At 43.1% G+C, this 23,931-nt stretch overlaps 1 protein-coding gene across 2 annotated transcripts in view; it reads left to right on the top strand.

The window, feature by feature from the left end:
* Positions 1–23,931, top strand: part of CPS1 (carbamoyl-phosphate synthase 1) — a 144,163-nt gene that overhangs the window by 25,634 nt on the left and 94,598 nt on the right. For both annotated transcript variants that reach the window (XM_025202494.1, XM_006022276.3), the window contains exons 4-10: positions 860–949; positions 2,770–2,826; positions 6,747–6,839; positions 14,984–15,073; positions 19,232–19,360; positions 20,059–20,165; positions 21,517–21,658. In XM_025202494.1, the coding sequence (XP_025058279.1) occupies positions 860–949; positions 2,770–2,826; positions 6,747–6,839; positions 14,984–15,073; positions 19,232–19,360; positions 20,059–20,165; positions 21,517–21,658 (708 nt within the window). The remainder of the gene's footprint in view (positions 1–859; positions 950–2,769; positions 2,827–6,746; positions 6,840–14,983; positions 15,074–19,231; positions 19,361–20,058; positions 20,166–21,516; positions 21,659–23,931) is intronic.

Below are 23,931 nucleotides of genomic sequence, written 5' to 3'. Positions count from 1 at the left end.
CTGGCTAAACCACGCTCCTAGTTAAACTGGTATAAATTCTCTCTAAAGACAGGAGGAGGAAAGTTAACTGGTAGCATGACACCTTCTGTTTCTCTTAACAGGAAAGAAGGAAAAGATGAGTGAGAGAGACAGAGAGAGAACTCAAGTGAAGAGCAAAAATAGACACTGTTATTAGGTGTATTCTAAATAATTGTCTTAAAACCAGCTAAAAATAAGCATATGCACTTTCTTCTGTAAGAAATAACCGTAATTTCTACAGGGATCTTGTGTAATTATGCCTTGAAGGAAAGGAGGTCTGTGTGATCATAAATGATCCATTCCCTTCGGACGTGGAAAAAGTAGCCTGGAGAAAGCATCTCCGTTCAGATGTGGTCTGCAGTATGACTGTAACTGTGCAAATAAGGAATTGTGATGGTTTGTTGACATGACCAAAAAATAGGAAGTATGTTTATTTGCAGTTAACTGGAATGTTTTATTGAACAAAATAATGTTTTATTTTCACATTATTTAACTCTTCTTTTTTTACACTTATGTTGATTTTTTTTTTTTTAAATCAATGTGGTATTTCAAAATAAACTGGAAAAATATTTTACATTTTCAAAATGAAATGATTAGATTTTACTGAGTTTTGTTCTTTTTTGATTAAACTATTCAATACATTCAGCTTGCTTAGCAAATAGCTTTGGTTGTCCTGAAATGCATTTTTGATGAATTTGCAGTTTGCTTTTTACAGGAAATAGAAATGTCTAGATCTAACCCTTGGACAGCTTGCCATGCACTCATCTTATAAATATGTGTAGGGAGAACGTTCCTTACTTTCTATAAGTGCAGAACAGTTTATTTTATGTTTTATGTTCAGGTTTCAGGTTTGCTGGTGCTGGATTATAGCAATGAGTACAGTCACTGGCGGGCAGTCAAGAGTTTGGGGGAGTGGCTGAAAGAAGAACAGGTGAGAGATCTGTAGGTAATCAGACACTTGATGTGCATATCTATTTTTATAAAATTGCTGAGTAACTTGCTGAGCATTGTGATGGAAGCAGGGGAAAGAGGTGTTGTTTCATAGCACTCTACAAATTCTGCCCTTGGATGTAGAGCTCTGTTTCATGTTGTCAAAGCCCCTGCCATCTCTCTGCCCTGAAAATAGCCTCCTTCTCCATTCCTTTTTGAAGGTGTAGCGATACTTACCAGACTTGTCCAGGAAGAAAGCTAAGTGGTGATGCTTCTTGGCTCCTCCTTTCACAATAGATTGCTTATGCATGCTTCAGATAACATCTTGACCTTTTCTCTCCCTCACTCCCCTTTTATTATCTCTCTCCAGTGGACTCTCCCATCCCAAACCACTGTAAGCATAGGTACTAGTGTGTGCTGCTGATGAATTATTAGTCTGTTCTCAGAGGAGGCTGTGACCATTGTAACAATATTGATGTCACAAGGGTTACACCACTGTAAAACCATGGTCATACTCTTGGGCAGGTATAAATCAATGTAGCTGTGTTGATTTGAATGTAATGATATCTGTTGATTTATATCAACTGGTCTCCTGGAGTTAGGTGAGAATGGGGCCCACCGTCCATATAGAATAGTATTTGCCCCACAAGTATTGAATGATATTTGTGCCAGCTGCATAGTACAGCAACCAGATATTTAGGCAACCCCTATCACTTAGAAGGGTAAATGGGGAGAAGGAAAATGAAAGAGGAAGAAGGGAGAACAGATATATCCTGGTACTAATACATACTAATAAATCTCAGTGGTTCTCAACCTTTTTAGATGTGAGGAACCACTCAGAAAATGCTTGACTCAAGTATGACACATGATTCTCACATAAGGAACCTTCATGCTGTTTGATCACTTCAATGGGGCATGCTCATTCACCCAGCTGAAGTGGTTTCCTAGAAGACAGCACCTGAGGCTTTATTGGCACATTTGATAGGTAGCCTTCTCTTCCTGTCAGGGCATACCCATACATCCTCTCCCATGAGAGCAATTTGTGGCTGAGACATAGCACAGGACATTCTTTTCCCTTTTCATTCTAGTACAGGACTGCACACTACAACAGGTACATCTCTCTGCAAAATTAACTGTTTTGCAAAGTTAGAAGTTGGAAAACCTGCTGATTTGTACAAGGTGTCTCTCACCCTCCAAAAAAGACTTTTCAGACTCATGAGTCCAGTGCTATTTCAAAGGAGCAGATCCATTGATCAGCTCCACGCAGCATGCAACTATAAAGAAAACATAGTCACCAATTTCCTACAGCAGCCTACTTTTAGTTTTCACTCATTTTTTGACTATGGAAAAAATATAGAGCAATTTTTCTGTTGCAAGGAACACTGAAAGATCAGAATGTTTTTAACACTATGGATTACTATTTGAAACTTCTGGGTTTATCTTGTGAATGATGTTTGCACACCTCATAGTGCTGACATTGCCTACCTGTACTCATTGAGCCACTCCAGATCTGGACATTCATTAGCTGCTGTGTACGTATCCTGAGTGTCCCTTCTCAATCCCTCAGTCTCTAGCAGTTACTGTGGATGAGCCTGGAACAGCTTCAATGGTGAACTGCATTCAGTGGGTTAGGGTGGACAGGACATTGGAAAGGTGAGCCTCAGCCCTTGTTTTGCCAGGAGCCACCAGTGCAGTGGCATGGGCAACCCCCGCCTGAGGGGCTGAATTCTTAAACCACACACTTTTCAAGGAAAGAATATGGAAGTAATTTTCCCCTGTCATCTGCTGTTTTATGACCTGTGTCTGTTGTCTTTTCTCCAGGTGCCTGCTCTGTATGGAATTGATACCAGAATGTTATCTAAAATAATTCGGGACAAGGTATAATTTCCTAAACATTGTGTCATCATATCCTTTCTTAATGGATGGGACAACTAGGGATGTTGTGGTGGTCTCTGGTGTGCATGACCTTGTCAGGGGTAAATACTGTACAGCCTAGGCCCTCTCTGGCCTGATGTCTTACTGGTGAATGACATCAGGATATGGAGAGGCCAACACTATATCCAGTTACTCTCCGGTGTTGTATTTCTTGCCTGCTGCACCTTTGATCTTACTTTAATTTGGGAGCTGGTTTGGTTGGCTGATAAATCCATGCCTGCCAGAGGAGTTTCTTCATGGGGCTCTGCTTTCCCTTACACCCTATGCTTACCACATCCTAGATGTGATCCTACACTTATCTCTAGGGGGTAACCCCTTGTGACACCTGAGGCAGTCTGATCTAGGCCATCTGGAATCTGTCAGGCCCTCTTTTCTTGGGCTCAAATGAAGCCACTCAGTGGGGCAACCCAGATCAATTGGTCAGTTGTTCAACTAGAGTTCATCCCCTATCATGACTCAGCTGACAGCCTGCCAGCATAAATAAACTTAAATCAATTCAATAATTCCTCATCTGTTTTGGAAGGTGCATCCACTGCAGTTCCTTTCTCCCTTCAGGGTTGATCCCCCTGAATTCATTTCTTAATAGTCCCAAACCAAAAAAAATCAACTAAATCAATTAAAGGGGCATGCATTTTCTTCGGGGTCAATCCCCACCTCTCTCTCTATTAATTTCTTTTTTTTAACAGCCCCAAAATGGATCCCCCCCCAAATCAATTAAATCAAAGGAAATTCCCATCAGTGGACTCCACTGTCCCCGGTTCCTTGAGGAGTCAGATACTCATGCCACATGCATGTGTTGGGGTCTCAACCTTCTCCAGGTGTACTGCGCCCAGTGTTCTGTCACTGGTCTTGCCCTAGTTGGTGGTCATCTGGCCACCTGTGCCTCTTGCTGTGTGCCCTTTTGCCACAGTTGGCTGCAGGCTGGCATAGGCAGGAGAGTCCAGTTAGTACCAGTGAGTAACAGGGTCTATTATCCTACCTCTAAGCTAGCTGGCTTGTCCTTGTTGCTGCTTTCTTGAAGGTGCTGTTGCTAGGCATGTTTATTATATAGGTAGGGCCTTGGGCTGCCTGTACACATGCTCAGGGTTAGGCTGGGGCATTTTAATTAGAGCAGTTCCTGGAGAGCTGTTTTAATTAAAATGCCTTGTCGTCATGTCTATTAAACCCTGCACATTTAAAAATGACCATGGACGCTTTATCTAAACCTCATTTGACCAGCTTTAGCTGACAACGGCCATTTTATAATGTACCAAGGCCATTTTAAAATGCATGGAAGCTTAATAGACATGATGATGAGGTGACACTAGTGTTTTAATTAGGCTGCAGAGCAGACTCAATTATTTGAGTCTGCTCTGATGTGTTCTAATTAAAACATGAATGAGGACATGTATAGGCAGCCTTCGTTTCCTGTTCCACAAGCTGCCGTGGCATAGATGAGTGGGCATTTTGCCACAACTTGAGGGAATTTCAAGCTTCTGGGCATCATCTCACAGGACTCTACAAAAGGAAAGGGCCATCCCACTCAAAAGAAAATATCCCAGTCCTTAAAGACACCAGCTAACTTTGTTGCTCAAAGCTGGATTCCTAGATCTGGCTGAGGGGTGTAGATTGTAGCTGTGTTGGTCTAAGGACATAGGCAGACAAGGTTCTTTGGGTGAATCTGATATCTTTTATTAGACCAACTTAAATAGTTGGAAAAAACCCTAATTTTTTAGCAAGTTTTCAGGTTTAAAAACTCTTCGTCAGGCTGCTTTACTATTCATTCCATCCAGGAAAAGCACACACCAACTGCAGAGGCTTCCCCATCCTGAAGGAGGGTTTTTAAACACAGAAGCTTGCTAATTCCAACCCTCGCAAACTATTTAAATTGTTCTAATAAAAGAGATCAGATTCACCCAAAGAACCTTGTCTGCCTAGATCCAGCTGATTCTCTTTAGTCCACACCATTTATTTATTTATTTGTAGTTATTACTTCTTTCTGGTCTCAGAACTGACACTTGAAGGATATGTGCAATATTGCATTACCAGATAAAGGTTAATGGTATATCTTGTTTCACATATTGGGTAAAACAATTATCAGATTCCATTAGAATATACATCTTTGTGCCTTGGAGGCTTTTTCTGTTGTAAATGGTCATCTGAAGCTTCTCTTGTCTGACTGTTTCGGTGATCCATCTGAACTCTGCAGTTCAGGTCCACCCTCACTCATCTCACATAACAAAATATGAATGACCCAACTTGCATAGCATGGTATTTGCAGAAATGAATACTCAGGGAAAATGCCTTTGTAGACAAAAAGATGAGAACAGTGTAGACAAACCCTCTGTAGACAAAAGATGAGAACAATTTAATACAGTATGTCTGTAGGTGGAGAATGGGAATACATTTTGTACTTGCCTGATATATGTCACTTAATGGATCAGTGTCCCTTTCACCTAAAGTAAATATGCTTTCAATATTTATCCAATAGCTTAGCATACAGCATATGGTAATAATGCACATTACATTGGGACTCTGAGTAATATTGGCTTAGGTTTTAAAAAAATGCATAATGTAGCCTTTTCTCCCACTAATCTTAGTTAGGTTGAAAAACTAGCTTAATATTTCAGTCCGTGTACTTTAATAAATTGAAGATGAGAATAGGCTTTCAGTGCGATGAATGCATAAATGAACAGTGACTCTGTAAATTGGATTCTAAAGGTAAACACAGGGCATCATTTCATTAAGTAATCCAGTGTCAAGGTAAAGCACTATGCATGTGAGAGAAGGGATATAATCAGCTTTTGCAGGTCTCTGAAGCAGCTCTCAGCAGTTTCCAGAGCTCCCAAGTGGTTGGCATCTTGAAGGTCACGCCAGCCTTTTCAACTCTGCCCCATGCAAATCCTACCAACAGGGAAACTCAACAGGGAAAGAAAAATTTAATCAGAAGCCTGGGGAAAGGGGCATATCACCAAAAACAATTACTTCACATGAAAGGCTATTAACAAAGCCTTAGGTCAAATTCTGCCATCCATACTCTCATTGTGCACTATCATATTTTTGTCTTTAATGGGGCTTCTGTGGTTTAAGGTGTTTGATACTTAATATGGGAAGAAGTATTGGATTGTACAGTGGCTTACATGTTATCATGAACAGTTGCCCACTATTTGTACACAAAGATGACCAAGATGGAGTTCTTTGATGTTCTTAGAATATGAAATGACGGCAATATCACAGATAGTACCTGTCTCCGATCCAATAGTATGCTTATGCACAGAAGTAATGCCATTGTGTGTACTTACTTAGTAATTGTAAAAGTGTAGGGGAACAGAATTAAATGGTAACCTGTTTTGTTATACAAATAAAGTCCTTTTTGTAAGGGAAAGATCTGAAATTTCCTATGTTGTCCCTTTCAAATTGCTGTTCTCATGCTAAAAAGTTCACTAGTGCCATACCCATTTCCCAGTTGAGAAGAGTGGATGCACCTTCCTTCATCTCACCAGCTTTGCTTCTCCAGCTATCCAGAGTGACAGAGATGCGCTCAAGAAGAACAGCAGCAGGCTTGCTTTGGGAATGCATCTAGGTCCTGGAGGCCTCTGGTCTTAGGAGCTGAACTCTGGTGTCTCTGAAATACAAGCTGCAAGAAAGTTGGCTTAATCCCATTTCATCTGATGTTACTGCCTATTCCACTTCCCCCAAAATGCAGTTAATCTGCTTAGCTATCTGAGGATGCATGGAGGATGCAGGGAGTGGTGATGAAGATATCAAACTGACTCTGGAGCAGCTGTTCCAGTTCCTGTGGTGTTTTGTCTGTCAGCAGCTGCTCCGGTTTTCACAGCTTCTTCCTTGCTCATGCTCAGGTGTCTACTTCTTTATTTCCACAGGGCACAGTACTTGGGAAGATTGAATTTGAAGGTCAACTAGTGGAGTTTGTAGACCCAAATAAGCAGAACTTGATTGCAGAAGTTTCAACTAAGGTGAGAATTTCCTCTTCATTGTGGGTACTATACACTTAAATGATAAATGTCACCCCATTTGCCCTAGAAAGTTTTCATATTCTATATAAAAGCAAACATTGACTGTTCTTCAATGAAGACTCTTATTTGATTTGCAATTTGGGAGCCTTTAAATGCTTATACAAACTCCACTGTCTAATATAGCTTTGGCAGATCACTCATCAGTGACTTTAACAGTACCAGAAGTCACCTTAGAGGCTTCTGCATAAAGCTTGGGCCAAATAGCATTAAAATAGTGCTATGTTAAATAAGGAGTAGTCTAAATTGTAAACCTAGGAATTAGCAAGGCATCTAAATAAGAGAGTAAATGTTTTATGGCCAAGGCAAAACCACAGTAGGTGGCATATGTAATCATGGTAGATAGGGGATATTTTGATACAGTGAAAAGAACCTTTTGCTGGTGGTAACATGGTTTCCCTTAAAGTAGAAAATCTCAGAAAATTCACAGTCCTCATGTTTAATAACTGTGTTCTGGTACATTTTTTTTTGCTAGAATGGCTGCAACAATCTGCCTGTCTATTTTAAACAGGGATTGTTTGTTTCAAGGACTGCATCAATTTAATTCATCCAAATACTACTGCTTTAAGTAGTGTTGCACAGCATTAAAACACAGACTGTAAGCTTTCTGGGTGAGCATGCTAACCATGTACCAATCTGACAGGTTAAAGTATCACAACAGCAGGAGGGTTATGTTTATGTCTATACTAAAACTTTTAACTAAGTTTTAACCAAGTCGGGGGCAATTGTTTTGTGTTGAGTCCTACATGTTTGTGGTATAGCTACAGTGCAGATATTACCTTATGACCAGACTTTTAAAGTATTTAGTTGCTTAATTCCCAGTGATTTCAATGGAAGGTGGACACCTACATACTTTTAAGAATTTGGCCTGTAGTCAATAACCATACTTGAAAAGGTAGTAACAGGCCATGATATTGTAGTAGTGATGAAGGCTGTAAAGTCAGTGCTTTTTTTCCATTTTGTTCAGCAAACAATGCTAGGCTGATATATATTCCCCTGGACACCTCATGTAGCCTAAGTTTCCACATTAGGCAATTGACACCATGCTATTGACTTGTTGTATGTTATTGGGGTGAAAGTTGAATATCCCTCTATGCAAATATTTGCATGAAATTAATCACTTCAAATGTAAATAAAAAAATCCCTCCTAAATAGTTCTGTTGTGCTCTCTTCTCCCCATTTTTATCTACTGGGCAGGAAGCTCCTTAAGGCAAGCATATGCTTTACTTGATATCTTTGTAAAATGTCCACGTTGTTATAAAATAATTAATTATAAATAAAAGTGTCTTAGAAAATTACTGCCTTGCAGGTGTGTTCCATAACAGGGGTTTTGGATTTCATATATTTAATAGAGTTCATAGACATTAGGGCTGGAAGGGATCTCACAGGTTCATTGGATCCAGCCCTCTGTCCCAGGGGCAGAAAGTCTGCTGGGGTCAAATGATCCCAGCAAGATAAGCATCCAAGTGTATCTTGAAGGTGTCCAGAGTAGGTGTTTGCACCACTTCTTGGGAGAGTCTATTCCAGACTCTGGGGACTCAGATGGTAAAGACATTTTTTCTTATGTCCAGCCTAAAATGGTCTTCCCAGAGTTTGTGACTGTTAGACCTTGTCTTCTCTTGGTGCTCTGGTGAACAGACGTTTTCCCAGTTCCTGGTGCACACCCCTTATATACTTATAGGTTGCCACCAAGTCCCCCCTGAGCCTTTGCTTCTCCAGGTTGAGGAGTCCCATGCCTCTCAGCCTATCCTCATAAGACTTGTTCTCTTGTCCTCTGATCATGCGTGTGGCTCTCTTCTGGACTCTCTCAAGCTTCTCCACCTCCTTCCTAAAGTGCAGAGCCCAGAACTGGATGCAATATTCCAGCTGCAGCCTCACCCAAGGCCAAGTACAGTGGGAGGATGACTTCCTGGGTCTTTCTTGAGATGCATTGATAGATGCAAGCCAGGGTTTTGTTTGCTTTGCCGGGTGTGGCATCACGTTAGTGGCTAATGTTCATCTTGTGGTCAGTTGTGACCCCCAAGTCCCTTTCGGCCGTGGTGCTAGTGAGTCTAGCCTATAAGTATGATGTGGATTTTTTTCCCCTGAGGTGGAACACCTTGCATTTCTCCGTGTTGAATGCCATCAGGTTTGATCACCCACCTTGCGAGCCTGTCCAGGTTGGCCTGAATCATCAGCCTATCCTCTAGTGTGACCACACTTCCCCATAGTTTGTTGTCATCAGCGAATTTAGCCAGTCCACTTCTGATACCTGAATCCAGATAATTTATAAATACGTTAAAGAGTACTGGTCCAAGTACGGAGCCCTGGGGAATGCCACTGGTCACCATGCACCATGTTGACAGGTTTCATCGACTATCACTCTCTGGGTCCAACCATGAAGTCAGTTCCCGAGCCAACAGACCATGACGCTGTCAAGGCCACAGTTCCCCAGTTTAACCATGAGGACTTCATGAGAGACCAAGTCAAAGGCTTTTTGAAATCCAAGTAGATGATATCAACCTCTTCTCTTTTGTCCAGGTGATGCATCCCCTGGTCATGGAAGGAAATGAGGTTGGTCAGGCAAGCCCTACCTGCAACAAAGTCATGTTGGCTCTCTCTCAGAATGTTGCATTCCATTCACCTGTTGTTGATGGTTTCATTGAGGATTTTTTCCAATATCTTTCCAGGGATTGAGGTCAAACTGATTGGCCTGTAGTCCCCTGGATCTTCCTTCCTCCCTTTCTTGAAGATGGGCATCACATTGGCCCTCTTCCAATCCTCCAGAATCTCACCTGAGTGCCACGAGTTCTCAAATATCCTCGCCAAAGGCTGTGCTATGATGTCTGCCAGTTCTTTTAGCACTCTTGGGTGCATTCCATCTGGGCCAGCTGACTTATGGATGTCCAGCCTCTCAAGGTGTCCCCTTCTGAGATCTTTGCCAATGATGGGTGTGTGTTCACTCAGACACTGGAGATCCTGAATCTTGTTTGGCAGGGTGATCCCCTTGGGCTAGTGGAAGACTGATACAAAGTAATAATTAAGGAGATTAGTTTTTTCCTGGGTGTTGGTTGTCAGCTGCCCCATTTGGTTTAGCAAGGGTCCAACATTGCCCTTGTTTTTCTTCTGATTACCCATGTATCTGAAGAAGGACTTTTTGTTGTCCTTGATTCCTGTAGCCAACTTGAGTTCAGGTTCAGCCTTGGCTTTCCTAGTTTGCTCCCTACAGGTGTGGGCCAGTGCTGAATAATCCTTCTTGGTGATGTTACCTGACTTCCAACCCTTGTAGGATTCTCTTTTCAGATGCAGGAGGTGCATGAATCCCCTATTTACACATGGGGGTTGCCCAGCCCTTTTGCTACCTTTCCTACAGGCTGGGATGGACTTCCCTTGTGCTTCAAGGATTGTGTCCTTAAGGAGCAATCACTCATTGTGGACTCCCTCTCTGTTAGATCCTGGTTTCTCAGGGCCTTGGCAACCAGCCTCCTGAGCTTATGAAAATCAGCTTTCCTAAAATCAGGGATTTCTGCATTGCTGACTGATTTGCCAACTTGGTGATGGATAGAAAATGTGATCAACTCATGATCACTGTCTCCCAGCTTCCCTTCAATTCTCAGGTTGCTCACTAGATCATCCCCTTTGGCCAGTACCACATCTAGCAGTGCCTTATCTCTTGTTTGCCCGTAGACTTCTTGAGACAAGTAGAGTCCATCAGTGCAGGTGAGAAAGCTGCTGATGTGACCGATCAGATTTGGAAGAGTGCTCCTCCCATGAGATGTCAGGGTAGTTGAAGTCACCCATGAAAACCATGCACCGAGCATGTATAGCCTCTGTCAGTTCTCCTGTGAATGCATGGTCAAGATCTTCCTCTTGGTTAGGAGTTCTGTAGTAGACTCCTACCAATATATCCCCTTCACCATGTTCCCCCTGTAATCTGACCCAAAAGGGTCCTGAGTCACCCTTCTTGGGTGCCAAACTCCACTTGTAGAGAAGTGTACTGCCCCTTCACATAGAGAGCTACACCCCCGCCCCTTTCTAGCAACACAATACTTCGTGTACAAGGTATAGCCATCTATACCTGTGGTCCAGTCATAGATGGAGTCCCACCAGGTCTCCATTATTCCTATAAGAGATATTGATTTTTATTTAGCAGGAGGGCCAGTTCCTCCTGTTTGTTTCCCAGGCTCCTGGCATTTGTGTACAGGCAAGTAAGCCTACCATCAGAGGTCCTAGGCTTCCCAGTACTCCTAGAAGAATCCTGTCCCTGGGCTGGGGTAGGAGTGAGTCCTGTGGGGAATTCACTTGTGTCCCCTGTGCTGCAAGACTTACTAATTCTGCGGTTGTCGCTTGGTGGCATTCACTGGTGGTTGTCCGCCCATCCCCTGGTGAGCTTAGTTTAAAGCCCTATCAAGTTGGTGAGCCATTCTGGTTGAGAAGAGCTTCTTCCCCATTGGAGTGAGGTGAAGGTTATCCCTTCCCAACAGACCCATGTCTCCATCTCTGAAGTGCGGGTTAGGGTCATAGAAGCTGAAGCTTTCACGATGGCACCAGCGCTGCCGTCTTCTATTGACTTCATCAATTCATGTGTACCTCCTGTGCCCGTGACCCATAACCAGAAGGACTGAGGAAAAAACTACCTGCACTCCCAACCCTTTGAGCCCCATCCTTCAGAGCCCTGTAGTCACTATAACCCACCTGGGATTGCTCTGAGCTGTGTCATTTGTGCCCACATGGATGAGGAGCATGTTGCAGTCTATGTCATTCCTGGGTTTTTCAAGCATATTATTTATTCTTGTGTACTTCAAAGAGTTACTTTTTAGCATGACAATATTGCAGTTTGAACCCGGACCTCTTCAATTCTGAACAGACTGACCAGTGATCCAAGAGTGAATTTTCAGACCTCCCAACTTCATCCAGATTCAGATGGCAAAACTGCCTAAGGATTTTGGATGGCCATCTCATATCAAAATGCATTAGGCATCTCTGCAAATCTAGCTTTAGGGTCTAATTCAGATTCTGTTGAGGTTATTGAGAGTTATGGAATCAGTTTCATTAAGCTTTGGATCAGGCACTTGTTTAGTGTATAAGCTAATGGGCATTGTCCACTGAAGTCTTCATAAGCTAAAGCCCGAAGTACCAGCTGCAGCCGTTTTGAGCCATAAATCAACAATAGGTAAGGTTGCTGTTGATAAGCTTTCCCATTACCAAGAGGGAATTACTATAAAGATGCAGCAAATAGCATCCATAAAGGAGATATAATAAGATTAACAGAGGTTCTGTGGTCTCATTATGTTTATAACTTCATTTTATAGGCTTAAAAAGCAGAATCACAAATAAAGCTGACAATTAACTAAACTGTTCAATGGTGGTAATTACTGGACATGATAATCTATCTGTTACCAAACAGCTCTTTTCATGTAAATCAGGTTGTGGTAAAACTAGCTTTTTTTTATCAATGATACATTAGAAGTGATAGATTTCCCACCTCTCTTCCCCTCCCGCCTTTTGGTGCTAATGCAGTAAGTTCTCTTTATTGAAGATGTTTATACAGGACATTTGTGTCGGTAGAACTGTGTGTTTCAGGGAGTTGCTCAGAGATTTTTTTTTTTTTTGTGCTGGTAACTTGGGAGTGAGATTCAGGTTCTGAGCAGACAAAATATGTTTAACCATTCAAGAATGTCAAGTCACTTTTGTCCACAAAAATCTAATCAAATGGACAGAGGAAAACCAGGAATGGTTAATGGGTGTGGTACCTGCAGGCCACAAAATCAACCTGGAGCAGTTTTGCTTTTACTGGTGAACTGCATATAACAGCCTGTTCTGAATTACACATTTCCAATTTGGATCTGAACTTCCCAAAGCTGCTCAAGTCAGAGCTTTTGCTTCAGGTTCATCCTTGGTTAAAAGAACTCTGAGCAGTTTCTTTAATTGTAAGTCCATCAAGGGACTTCCAAACCATTCTAGCATAAGATATGCTACTGTTTACCTTTATAGACTGTTAAAACTTCATTCTTTTTAATAATGTATGTACTTTTTTCTTTAAGAAACTCTTTAAACTCATTCTAAACAAGAGGTAAGCTAGAAAAATATGAAGGGAGAGATGGCTTTTACAGCTTCCTAGTACACTCCAGTTCAGGCCGCTTTATAGAAGATGATGCTTTCATCCTTGCTGGTGGCAGGTCACCTATGAAAAGTTTCCGTTTGTCACCCAGTTCCAGACAGCATGAACACAGAATTTAGCATTTTACCCTCAAGTGTTCCTGCTGTGAACTATCTGTGTGCCAAGGAAGTTGATATAAAGCAGTTATTTAATAAAATAAAAATAGTTTGCTCAGTGGTGTATCAGACAGAGAAAAGCCATTTTGTTTGATGTGCATTCAGAAGCCTCAGCTGTCAGAGGCTCTGCACAGCTCGGGATGACAAGGAAGTTAGCTTCTGCAAGGAAGAAGGATGCTGTGGACATTCCCTGATGAAAATCATCCCAGCTGGATGCTGACACAGTTACTCCATTTATAACGAAAAAAAAAATCCAGTATTTTTCAGTATAGCTGCTTCACAAATACACTTACAGCATTACTACCCATATCTGTTAGTAAATCTGTGGTTTTGAGGGGGGGTCTATATAACATATAATGACTCAGTTTTATCTTACTCCATCTATGTTGAAACCAGAGGATAAAGTGGCATGCAAATTTATGTGTAGTGAGTCAGCAAGGCTGAAATGTAATGCCACTGAAATTAGAGGATCAAAATGGTACAGGACAACCTGGATAATATCACTTCTCACCCTGTCCTGTTTATTAACACAAGCCTTTTGTCTTCAGTGGCTGGCTTCCACATATAACAACATAAAAAGCCCTCTTTTTCTTGCCACTCCAGACATTGGCACAAATGGCTTAATGTCAACAACTTAGTCATTCTGTGCTGGATAAATTACTGCTTAATGTCACGGTGATCAAAGGATGTTTCAAGGTCAAAACAGTTAGCAGACAGCTATTGGCAAAGTCATTTGTCTTGGAAAAATATACCTAAAAATATGTGATAGCAGAAAGTTATAATTTTTTTTTTTTTTTTTATAATTGTAGCATAGTCTTATCAGGTACTAGCTCAGGGCCTGGGAATTTAAGTTAATGCCAGAGCCCGAGTGTGGCCTGGCTAAGGCTTTACTGATGCACACACAGTTTACGTCATAGGTAAATTACATTAAGGGCACAAGTTCTTGCCATGTAGCATAGTTTTTAGTACAAATAGAACAAAAAAAAAACAAATGAGAAGGTCAGAGAGTGAGTGAAGCCCAGGCATGGTGCCACTGGAGCAAAGGGGTGAGTGGGTGGGACTTAAGCATTCCCACTTTTTATTTTTGGGGGGCAATAAAGCCTCTCTTTCCTTCAGTAAATTAGTGCACAAGTTTTTAACATTGCACAATTTTTATAGTTTTTTACTTCATTTCTTATGATAGACAATAAGTACCATGGTTGGATATTGCATAAGTTCACATAATTACACAAAAGGAATAAGGGCATAAATGCTAGCCCCTTAGGGCTGTGACAGTGCCCGCTGTGAATCAGTAGGAAGATGAATGAATGCTAACTGGTGTGTGACTCCAGTTATTGTCAACTCTGCTTAATATCACAGGCTTTTGTCAGCTCCCTACATATGTGACATTATCAGGATTTGACTGTACTTAAAGTCTAATGGGATAGATCTTCAGTTGGTTTAAATTGGCCTCACTCTATTATGGAGTAATAGAGCGAGGCCAGTTGACAGTCTTGCCCAGTGTGTCCAGCACTGGCTTTCTTTACTACTGTGTCTAAGTAAGCAGTATTTCTCGAGAATTCAGTTTTTACTTACCACTAATGAGCCAAAACACAGAAATGTTCATCATTAACTCTAGAAACGATCAGTTTCTTAGGCATCATTGCTATTCCTGGAACAGCATTATAATATTTTCCTTTTAAAAAAAATGAATGAAATATCAATCTCTGTGACACTTCCTAAGATTTCCTTGCAAATAGATTGTTTAGTGCCAGTCACTTCTCACTGGTTAACAATCTCTCTGCCTAAGTGGGATTTGTAGTAATGTCTGTCTTTTTTAAACCTACCTTTAGGAAGTCAAAGTATATGGCCATGGAAATCCAATTAAAGTTGTAGCTGTGGACTGCGGGTTAAAACACAATGCTATCCGTCTGCTAGTAAAGGTAAGTTACAGCTTTCTACTTCTCTCCTCTAGAGTCTTCTGAATCATTGCTATCAGGCAAGAATGACTAGCCATATCTGTTACAGGGAACTTGTCACTGATACTGGTTCAGTGTTCACTCTATCTGGATTTTTATTTTTTTTTGTGATGTAAGTGCTGTCCTTGAAAGAGGTCACTCTTTTTAGATAATACCAAAGGGTAAGGTGTTCTTTGAACTCTATAAGAAGGTCCATAGGATGGTAGGGAGAAGACCCACAGGAAAGCAGGGCAGCAGTATTTTCAATAAAGAATGTGCCACTCTCTCTCTAACAGTAACCAAGGAAGAATTGGCACTGAATTACCAAAAAAGCAGGATATTTTACATTAACGCCCTTTTTTCTTGCAAGGTTTTGCCATAATTGACCTGCTGGCTTTGTAGCCTTAGCAGTTTTTTGTTTTACTTCCCCACAGAAGGAATTGAGATGGTCTCCTTTCCTCCTTTGAGTTTCTTAGGCTCCAAGTCATTCTCTGGCTGTGGCGGGCCAGTAGGGGGTGCTCCTGCATTAAGCCACCCACCTCACTGCGCCGGACTACCTTCCAGGCTCCGAGTGCCCCCCTGGGGGCGCCTCATGTCTGGCTGACCCCTTCCTGGAGCACACCCGCTAGCCTGGGTGTTCCCTTGCTGCCACCCAGGGCTCTGGGCTGATTCTGGCTCTGCGCACCCTGGGAAACACAGGCCTAGTAGCCCTCAAGAGTACTTGATTCACTTCAAGAATTTGGGATGCTTCCCTCAGTCAGAAGCACAAGTAGTGGTCTCCCTTAGTCAGCTGAACCAAGGGGAACCCAAGACATAATCTAGACCCACTCCCAATAAGTCTCCCACACTAGGTACAAAGGAGAACTTTATTGGTTACAGAGAGTAGGGTTAGAATAGGGTACAGGGTAGAACAATATCAGAGAAATCCCATAGAGAAACTCCCCTGTCTGGGTAGCCTTTGATCACGCATCTGAGTTACTGCAAGCTAAATATCTAGTTAGATCTCAGGTAGCTTACTCACAAGTATCATCCAGAGGCAGTTGAAGATTCCCTCTGGAGGCAGTTCCTTTATCATGAGAGAGAGAGCAAGTTTCAGATGTTACAGCTCTTCTCCATTTCTGAGTCTCCCTCATGGCTGCTGCCCCCTCCTCCTGGGTAGTCCTTAACTTATATGGCCCTTGTGACCTCATTTACTTGGTCCAATGGAGGCCAGCACCTGGTGGCTGTCAGCCAACCAATTTGAAATACATCACTAGTTGCCAGGCAGACTGGCAGTCTCTAGCCCACCAGGGAGGAAGCCCCTCACCCAGGTATGTGATACTAGTCATGTAGGCAGAGGGAGCAGGTTTCCCTCCTCCCTCAGGAATGTATCCAGCTCAGGTTACCTAAAGAGATAGGGTGAAGGTGTGTCTCCTCTGCCGGGCCCATCCTAATCAAATTGTCACAGAGCAGAGTTTTTGGGGAGAAACAGATGTGGCCTTATGCCATACTGGTCATATAGATGGTTAGGTTACCATGCTTTGACATGATGAGGTTTTTTTTGTGTTGCGCTCTAGATTTTTGTGTCTCTTATGGAAGAGAGCCTGCTTTATGCAGCACTGCAGAACTATTGCTGGTTGCATTTCTACACTTACTTTTTAAAATACTAAGTCATAAGACTGTTACAGTGGAGTAATATTGAACCATACTAATTTTGTACATGGTGCTGGAAGTTAAAGAAGGAGCATTTCTAGCAGAAGAAGGTTTTAGCAGGATAACACGGGGAAAGTCATCTCAACATAAACTGTTTACCAAACAGGATCATTTGACAGAGATATCTACAAATCCGCTTGTAACAGATCTATTCTATTTTCTCTTCATATGCAAAACTGATGTGTGGTCTAAATGGAGTTCACTGAACTAGAATTAGGGAAGGAGGATGATATAGAGAAGTGAGGGGCTCCACACCCTCCTTGAGTGTTACTCTGATCTCTACTTTCTGCTCTATCTGTTATTCTGATCTATTTTCTGCTCTGTGCCCTATCTGCTGCTCTGTTGCCTGCTCCCTTCCTGGTCTGCTGTGTGCTACACACAGAGGCTGCTGTGCTACTTGCGGTGCATATGCGTTCTGGAAGTACTTGAGTAGTTTCAATGCCTCCAAGTCCAGAGACATCAATGTCACTACTTACCAAGTTATAGTGAAACATGTGACTAATGCAGGGGTGGGCAAAATACAGCACGCGGGCTGGATCCGGCCCACCAGACAATTTTCATCCAGCCCACAGGCAGGTGCCTACCAATTCACTGTATCTGGTCTGACCCTGGGCTGCCCCATATGTGTTTACATGGGGCTGAGCCCAGCTCACTCCTATGGGGGCAGCATATGCTGCGCTCTCACCCTTGCCCTCAGGACAGCCCTGACCCCGGCCCCACAGGTAAGGAAGTGGCAGTGGTGGGCGGGGGAGGGGCAGCAGTGGCAGTGGGTGGGCAGGAAGGAAGTGGTGGTAGTCAGTGGTGATGGGCAGGTGGGGGAAGCAGCAGTGGGCAGGTGGGAAGCGGTAGCGAGCTGGCAGGCAGGAGGCAACTGGTGGCAGGAGTACAGGTCCCATGCCAGTGTCGCAGGTCCAGGGCTGGCAGGGGCCCAGGGTCGGGCAGCAGGAGCATGAAGCCTGGACTGGTGGGGTATGGGGTCTGACTGGCTCCATCGCACGGAGCTCTCCAGGGCTCACATGCAGTTTCTGGGTTCTCCCAAGCCACGCACCTCCTGGGGGAGCCCTGTGTGATGGAGCCAGTGGCCCAGCCCCGCTCACTGCCACATGCAGGTTATGGGGGACAATGGGGAACTCCGCACTATGGAGCTGGGCTGGCTGTGCCCCTCTCCCTACTGCCCTGGCTGAACCCCATGGCCTACACTGCTGGCTTCATTGTGTGCGGCTTCCCCTGGGAGCGTGAGGCTTGGGTGGGGAATCCAGGAACTGCATGCGAGCCTTGCACAATGGAAGGTGCAGGGGGCTCGGCCTGCTGTGTGCTGTGAGCGCCCTGAGGGCCTCCTGCCTGCTGCTGTCACTGGCAGCAGGAGCTGTGCACAATAGGGGGCATGTGTGAGGGGGGCCTGTTTTGTAGGGGGAAGCCCACATGCACATCCCACCATATACATGTACCCACCCCCCACACACCCTCTCAGCTACAACCCCATCACACCTTCCACCTCCACTCACCCCACAATCCCACTATACCTACAGCCCCCCACAAACTCCACAATCACCCACACATCTCCACACATCCCCATACCCACCCCTCACACCTACCTAAATCCCCCACAAACCCCATACATCTGGACACACCCCTACACTCTCCCCCACACTGCATATACACCCGCAGCTCCCCTGCTCACTCACTCTCACTCACCCCCAACAAATCCCATACCCACCCACACCCCTTGCCCCCCACAATATACAAGAATAAGACTTCATTTTGAGCTGTTATGCAATCACCTCTATTTACAGTACACAAATGCACACAAATCAGGACAAAATTATTTTTTGAAATAAAATTAACATATGTTATAGTAGATGTATGATTTTTAGTATATGATTTGGGTTTTTTCTGGTTTCAAGATGGCAAACCTCCCTCCCAAATGGAGTACTACTGGAGGACGTGGGGGGGCACTTCTAGTGGAAAAGATCAGGAGTTAGAGGTAGGACTTCTGGTCCCAAGATGGTGACCAGGGGGCCGGACACCTGTCAATGGGTGGGGCTACCCTTGCAGCCCTCAACAGTTCACTGAAACTCATTAAGTGGCCCTCCATTTGAACTAATTGACCATCTCTGGCCTAAGGTAATGAATGAACAGTGAATGAGAACTCTAACCTGACTTCTTTAGAGTTAAAGTGATAGAAATCTGTGCTGTCAGGGTCACAGGATTGATATTCGTACTGTCAATATGAAGCCTTTAGCCTGTATTGCCCAGGTAACCACATATTTAATACACTATGAATTAAGTAACTGTCAAAGAGAGTCTTCATGTTGACATGCTGAGCTGTTTTTGGTGCACCATGGAATGTGCCTGGTAGGCTTTTTGTTATCAGTTAGAATCGGCTCACTGTGGAAGAAGGAAAGTTAATTGAAAACTTTTTTTTCTTTGCCTCTTTGGTTTCTCTTCCAGCGGGAGGCAGAGGTGCATGTGGTTCCCTGGAATCATGACTTCACCAGGATGGAGTATGATGGGCTCTTTATTTCTGGTGGCCCTGGGGATCCAACACAAGCACAGGAACTGATCCAGAATGTCAAGAAGGTAAAGTGCGAGCCCTTAAGGGATTTTCTAACCAATGACATCCATGAATTCATCTCAAGGCTTTTGTATGCAATAATTTGCTCGTTTCTCAAGGAAACAAGTGGATCATAGATTAACAATTTAAGCAGTTGTGTGTGCTAACAAGTCATGTGAAATTTGACTTCTGTTACTTTTCCAGTTCGGCATCTGTCTCTGTCTGCTTAAACTGTTAGCTCCGAGGACTGGAGACCTCACTTGTAATAGGCCCTAGTATATGAATAGTCACTTTTATAAAAAGACAGAGCATCTGCAGTCATGTATCCTCCCTTAAAGGCTGGCCCATAGTGAACCATAGCTGATCTCTCTGTATGCCCTCATTGGGTAGGTTTCCCCTCATCTTTCCCACTGCATTCCCACTGTATGCAATGACCTCCATACAGACAAAGGAGGGGTGTGATGGTGGATAGGAGCACTTCTCTCTGCTAGGAATATGTGTTGGGCCCTATATTCCCTATTGTGAATTAGGAGCATATAGGGAACACTAGCCCAGCAATAAGAAGATTAAATTATTTTATATGTAAATTGCCCAAAACAAATTATTTCTCCATTGAAACACTGTGTTCAAAGCTAATGAGTATGAATATATTTTACCTCTGAATTGGAAGATTTGATGGTGCAAGAATCTCACTCTTGGGTTGATGAAAATCTTCTCCATCTAGGTCTTGGAGAGTGATTGCCAGGTGCCATTGTTTGGGGTCAGTATGGGGAACCTAATAACTGGAGTGGCAGCTGGAGCTACATCTTACAAGATGCCCATGGCCAACAGGTAAGACAACATACTGCAAAGAATTGTGCTACATCAACATTTTGCCTTTGCCACCTTATCACTAATGAAACCTATAATGTCTGTGATGCCAGATGGGCTGTCTTCCCACCCTTCTTTCCATGAGATGAGTTGTGAAGCAAGCTGAGGAATCAAGGATCACAGTGCAGCTCTTTTTTCCAGAGCGAAGAGTAGATGGTGGCCTGTAGTGTTCAGCTGTGAATGGTTCTATATTCTGCTCAGAGATTCACTTGCTCATTGGATCCCCTTCTAACTTAGGAGGCCAGGCCCAAAGGATATTCCTGTTTGAATCCTTTCTTTTAAATAATGAACTAAAAGAAACTTTGACTTAATGTACAGGCACCCAAATATGGCAGCCTTACACTGTACGTTTTGTGTCCAAGATGTTTAAGATGGAGTTGGTATAAATATCTTCAAAGATATTGTTGCCTCATCCTCCATTGCTGTTCATGTAGGCTGGAGCAATGCATTATTTTATTTGGGAATACCTCTGGTCGCTGTCTTGGTCAGATTACAAAACTGACACATTTTGTGTATCCTACTATAGACATTTCACTGATTACTGTTTTGTATACAAAATACACTTTGTCCATCTTATTTCCTAACAGGCCCTTTGAAGTGTGCTGAAACATGACTCTGTTGGAGCCTGTGTACTAGTAATGTGGACATATGTACATGGCACAGTTCAATGTCACACAGAGATAACTGAGATCATTCTGAATGAGTTGGCGTACATATTGGAGGCAGCCTATTTGTAGTGGTGTGATATAACCCACCTGGGCTGATATACCTTGCTTCTCAGCTTGGCTGGAATGTCATGCTAAGAGAACTGTAGTGCTTCTAGTCCCCAAACTCATCTGGGTTTCTCTGCACAGCACTGTGTCATGCCATGAGGTCATACCCTTTATTTCTTTGTTACAGCAATTCATCTTGTTCCTTTAAAATTATCCTGCCAAATAAATTGTTCCTTTTGAGGCCACTTGGAAACCATTTGTTCCAAATGGTCCAAACGAGCTAAAGGATATCTGTTTTAACTTTATTGCCTTATCATTGTGATTGTGATACTGGCTATAGCAATTGAACAGCTGCTGCTGGGTAGCTATAAACTCTGAATTGTCAGACCTGCTTGTGCTGGGTGCTGGCTGGAAGAAAGATTTGTGGCTTTCTGTTAGCTTTGCTAATTGTGCACTTGTATAATGGGAGTTTTCAGCACTCTGCTTTTGCTAAGTACCATACAGTACTAACTCCAATGTTTTCCTTCTGCTCTTCATGTGCACTGCTCCTTTTATTCCTCACCTCTCTGTCCCTTTCCTCTTTTCCTATCTGTCATCAGAGGGCAGAATCAACCCGTGTTGAGTGCAGTGAATGGACAGGCTTTCATTACTGCTCAGAACCACGGTTATGCAATTGACAGCAGAACCCTCCCTCCTGGTTGGAAACCCCTTTTTGTGAATGCCAATGATCAAACAAATGAGGTAGGTGCAAACTTTCCAGATATCTACTCAAGCAAAGGTTTAGATAGTGTCCCCTATCCATTGTTCATTTCACTCAGATACCTCGCTTAAGCCTGCTCTATCTGGAGGAGCAACTTTATTGGTTATACATCATGAGCAGGTGCTCCATAAGAACCCTTTTCCTGTCGCTTTAATTATCTGATTATATTTTGTGTTCAGTGGTAGTGCTCTCTCAGCTGGCAAGGCAGTAAATCAGTGCAGTGACCCTTGTATTATCACACAGTCAGTTAACCAAGCTGTAGAATCAGTGCAGAGACTCCTACAAAGCTTTTTGGGGAGCTTCTTCATAAAGATTAGGTTGATTTCTATACCTTTCATGGATATCAGCCTAAATCTCCAGTCCAGTACCCCATTGTGCCAGACACTGCATAAGTGGCCTGAAAGTGTTTGTAATCTAACTAGACAAGGAGTAGGAGTGAAGACAGCAAAATAGAGAGAGGAAAAGTGACTTGCTTAAATTGCCCAGTAAGTCAACGGATGAGCAGGGAGAGAACCCACACTTCTTGACCCCCATTCAGTGCTGCCTTTTGTAAGTCTTCATTGACCTGTGGATTCAAAAATACTGCTGAAAAATAGGTATTTAAAAAATAATTCCTCTTGGGAGAAATCTCCCTGTCCTCTTGTATTAGTCCCATCTCACATCAAACCTGACAGGTTGAACGCTGTGCTGTGCTCATATAAACTCAATAGACTTTTGAGAAGTCAAACTAAGTATAAGCATTTCCAGCAGATGAATTTAATATAAGTATGTATGTTTGCCAGCTGGTGCTGTCCTTCCTTAAATAAATTTCTGACTAGAGGTAGAATAATAATGCAACCCCCTTCCTAACCTCTTCAACCCCCTCCCCCCCCGCCCCGAGACAAACTCTTCAAGGCCTATTATTGTTTGTTTCACCTTTACAATGGGCTTGCTCTCCCCTTTTTTTGTTTTCATAGAGATTGAAGCAGAGAAACTTTTCTGGGAAAGTATTTGGAGGCAAACTTCAGAGTTATGTGGAAAATTGGAGTAAAGCCCCTGGACAGTCCTTCTGTGGGGACTAAACTAGAGATTTCTAGATCTAAATGTATTGCTTAGTTGATAGGGCTTCCATTTGGTTGTAGACTCAAACCTCTGCAAGTGTTCTGGCCTTTACAGCCTATCAAGGAGCTTCGCTGTCTTAGTACAGATGGCAAAAGCATTCACAGAAATAGAATTTGACAGCCACACATCAGCACTGTACCTAGACTTCTGGTGGCCCCGGGTGAACTTTTAGTATCGCTCCCCACCTTCGCCAGAGATAACAATAATAATAATCAGACAACAGGGAAAAAAAAAAAGGCCATTTTCAGGCCCCCTTTTTATCTGGGCCGCAGGCAGTTGCCTGGTTCACCCATGCCTGTGTCTGGGTCTGCCACACACATAACTTCCTTTGCACTAATGTCATCAGGGAAGAGAGTCTGTACCAGAGCTTAGCAAAGCAATAAAGATGCCAAATATTTATTCAGAACTAAACATTTGAAAAGATACATATATAGAAATAGCTGGTAAACTCAGAGAAACCCTCATCTCCTCATGATTATTTCACAACATGTAACTATTCATGTAATTTTCAGTTCTTCATTCCACGCTAATTATAGGAAAGCATCATAACCAGCACCTATCATTCCCCCTGTCTCAGCCAAGAGCCCAATACTCTGGGCCATTTTTGGCCCCTGACCTGAACAACAGCCCTGCTTTGTAAATGCAGCTGGAATATAATCTCACTGTTCCACCTAGGTGATTAGATATGGAGCCTGCACTTGTTGGACTCTTTCCTCCTCTCCCCACCCTTCCTGGTTCCTTCTGGGAGGCTCTGGCTTCTCATCTTCCACCTAGTAGAGTTGTCCACTAGTCACACAGAAATGGCTGTCATGGGAGCCATTCCAATCCTTTCTCCTAGAATTCAGTTGCTGATTGTCATGCCATACAAGAGAAGTCTTAGGCCTCCAACTCCAGCTTGTCTGAAACTGCAAACAGCAGCTTCAAGTCAAGCTTGGGCAATTCTACAGCTTTCCTGGGACCAACACAGTGTTCTACTTGTCCCATCTCAGCAATGGCCTGGGAAAGAAGCAACCTGAACTGCGTTCCACAGCATCCACAATTGTTGCGTTGTCTTGTGCGAAAGAGACTAGGTGACATCCATTTTTATTCAAATCAAACAAGAAAAGTAAGTGGAGTTAGAGCAGAGGTGAATTTTGTCCATTGTTTTCAGCAG

The sequence above is a fragment of the Alligator sinensis genome, unplaced genomic scaffold (genome assembly GCF_000455745.1).
Source record: "Alligator sinensis unplaced genomic scaffold, ASM45574v1 scaffold730_1, whole genome shotgun sequence".
Classification (NCBI taxonomy): Eukaryota; Metazoa; Chordata; order Crocodylia; family Alligatoridae; genus Alligator; species Alligator sinensis.
The sequence above is the reverse complement of the archived record's forward strand: the minus strand, read 5'-3'. Positions and strand labels throughout refer to the sequence as shown.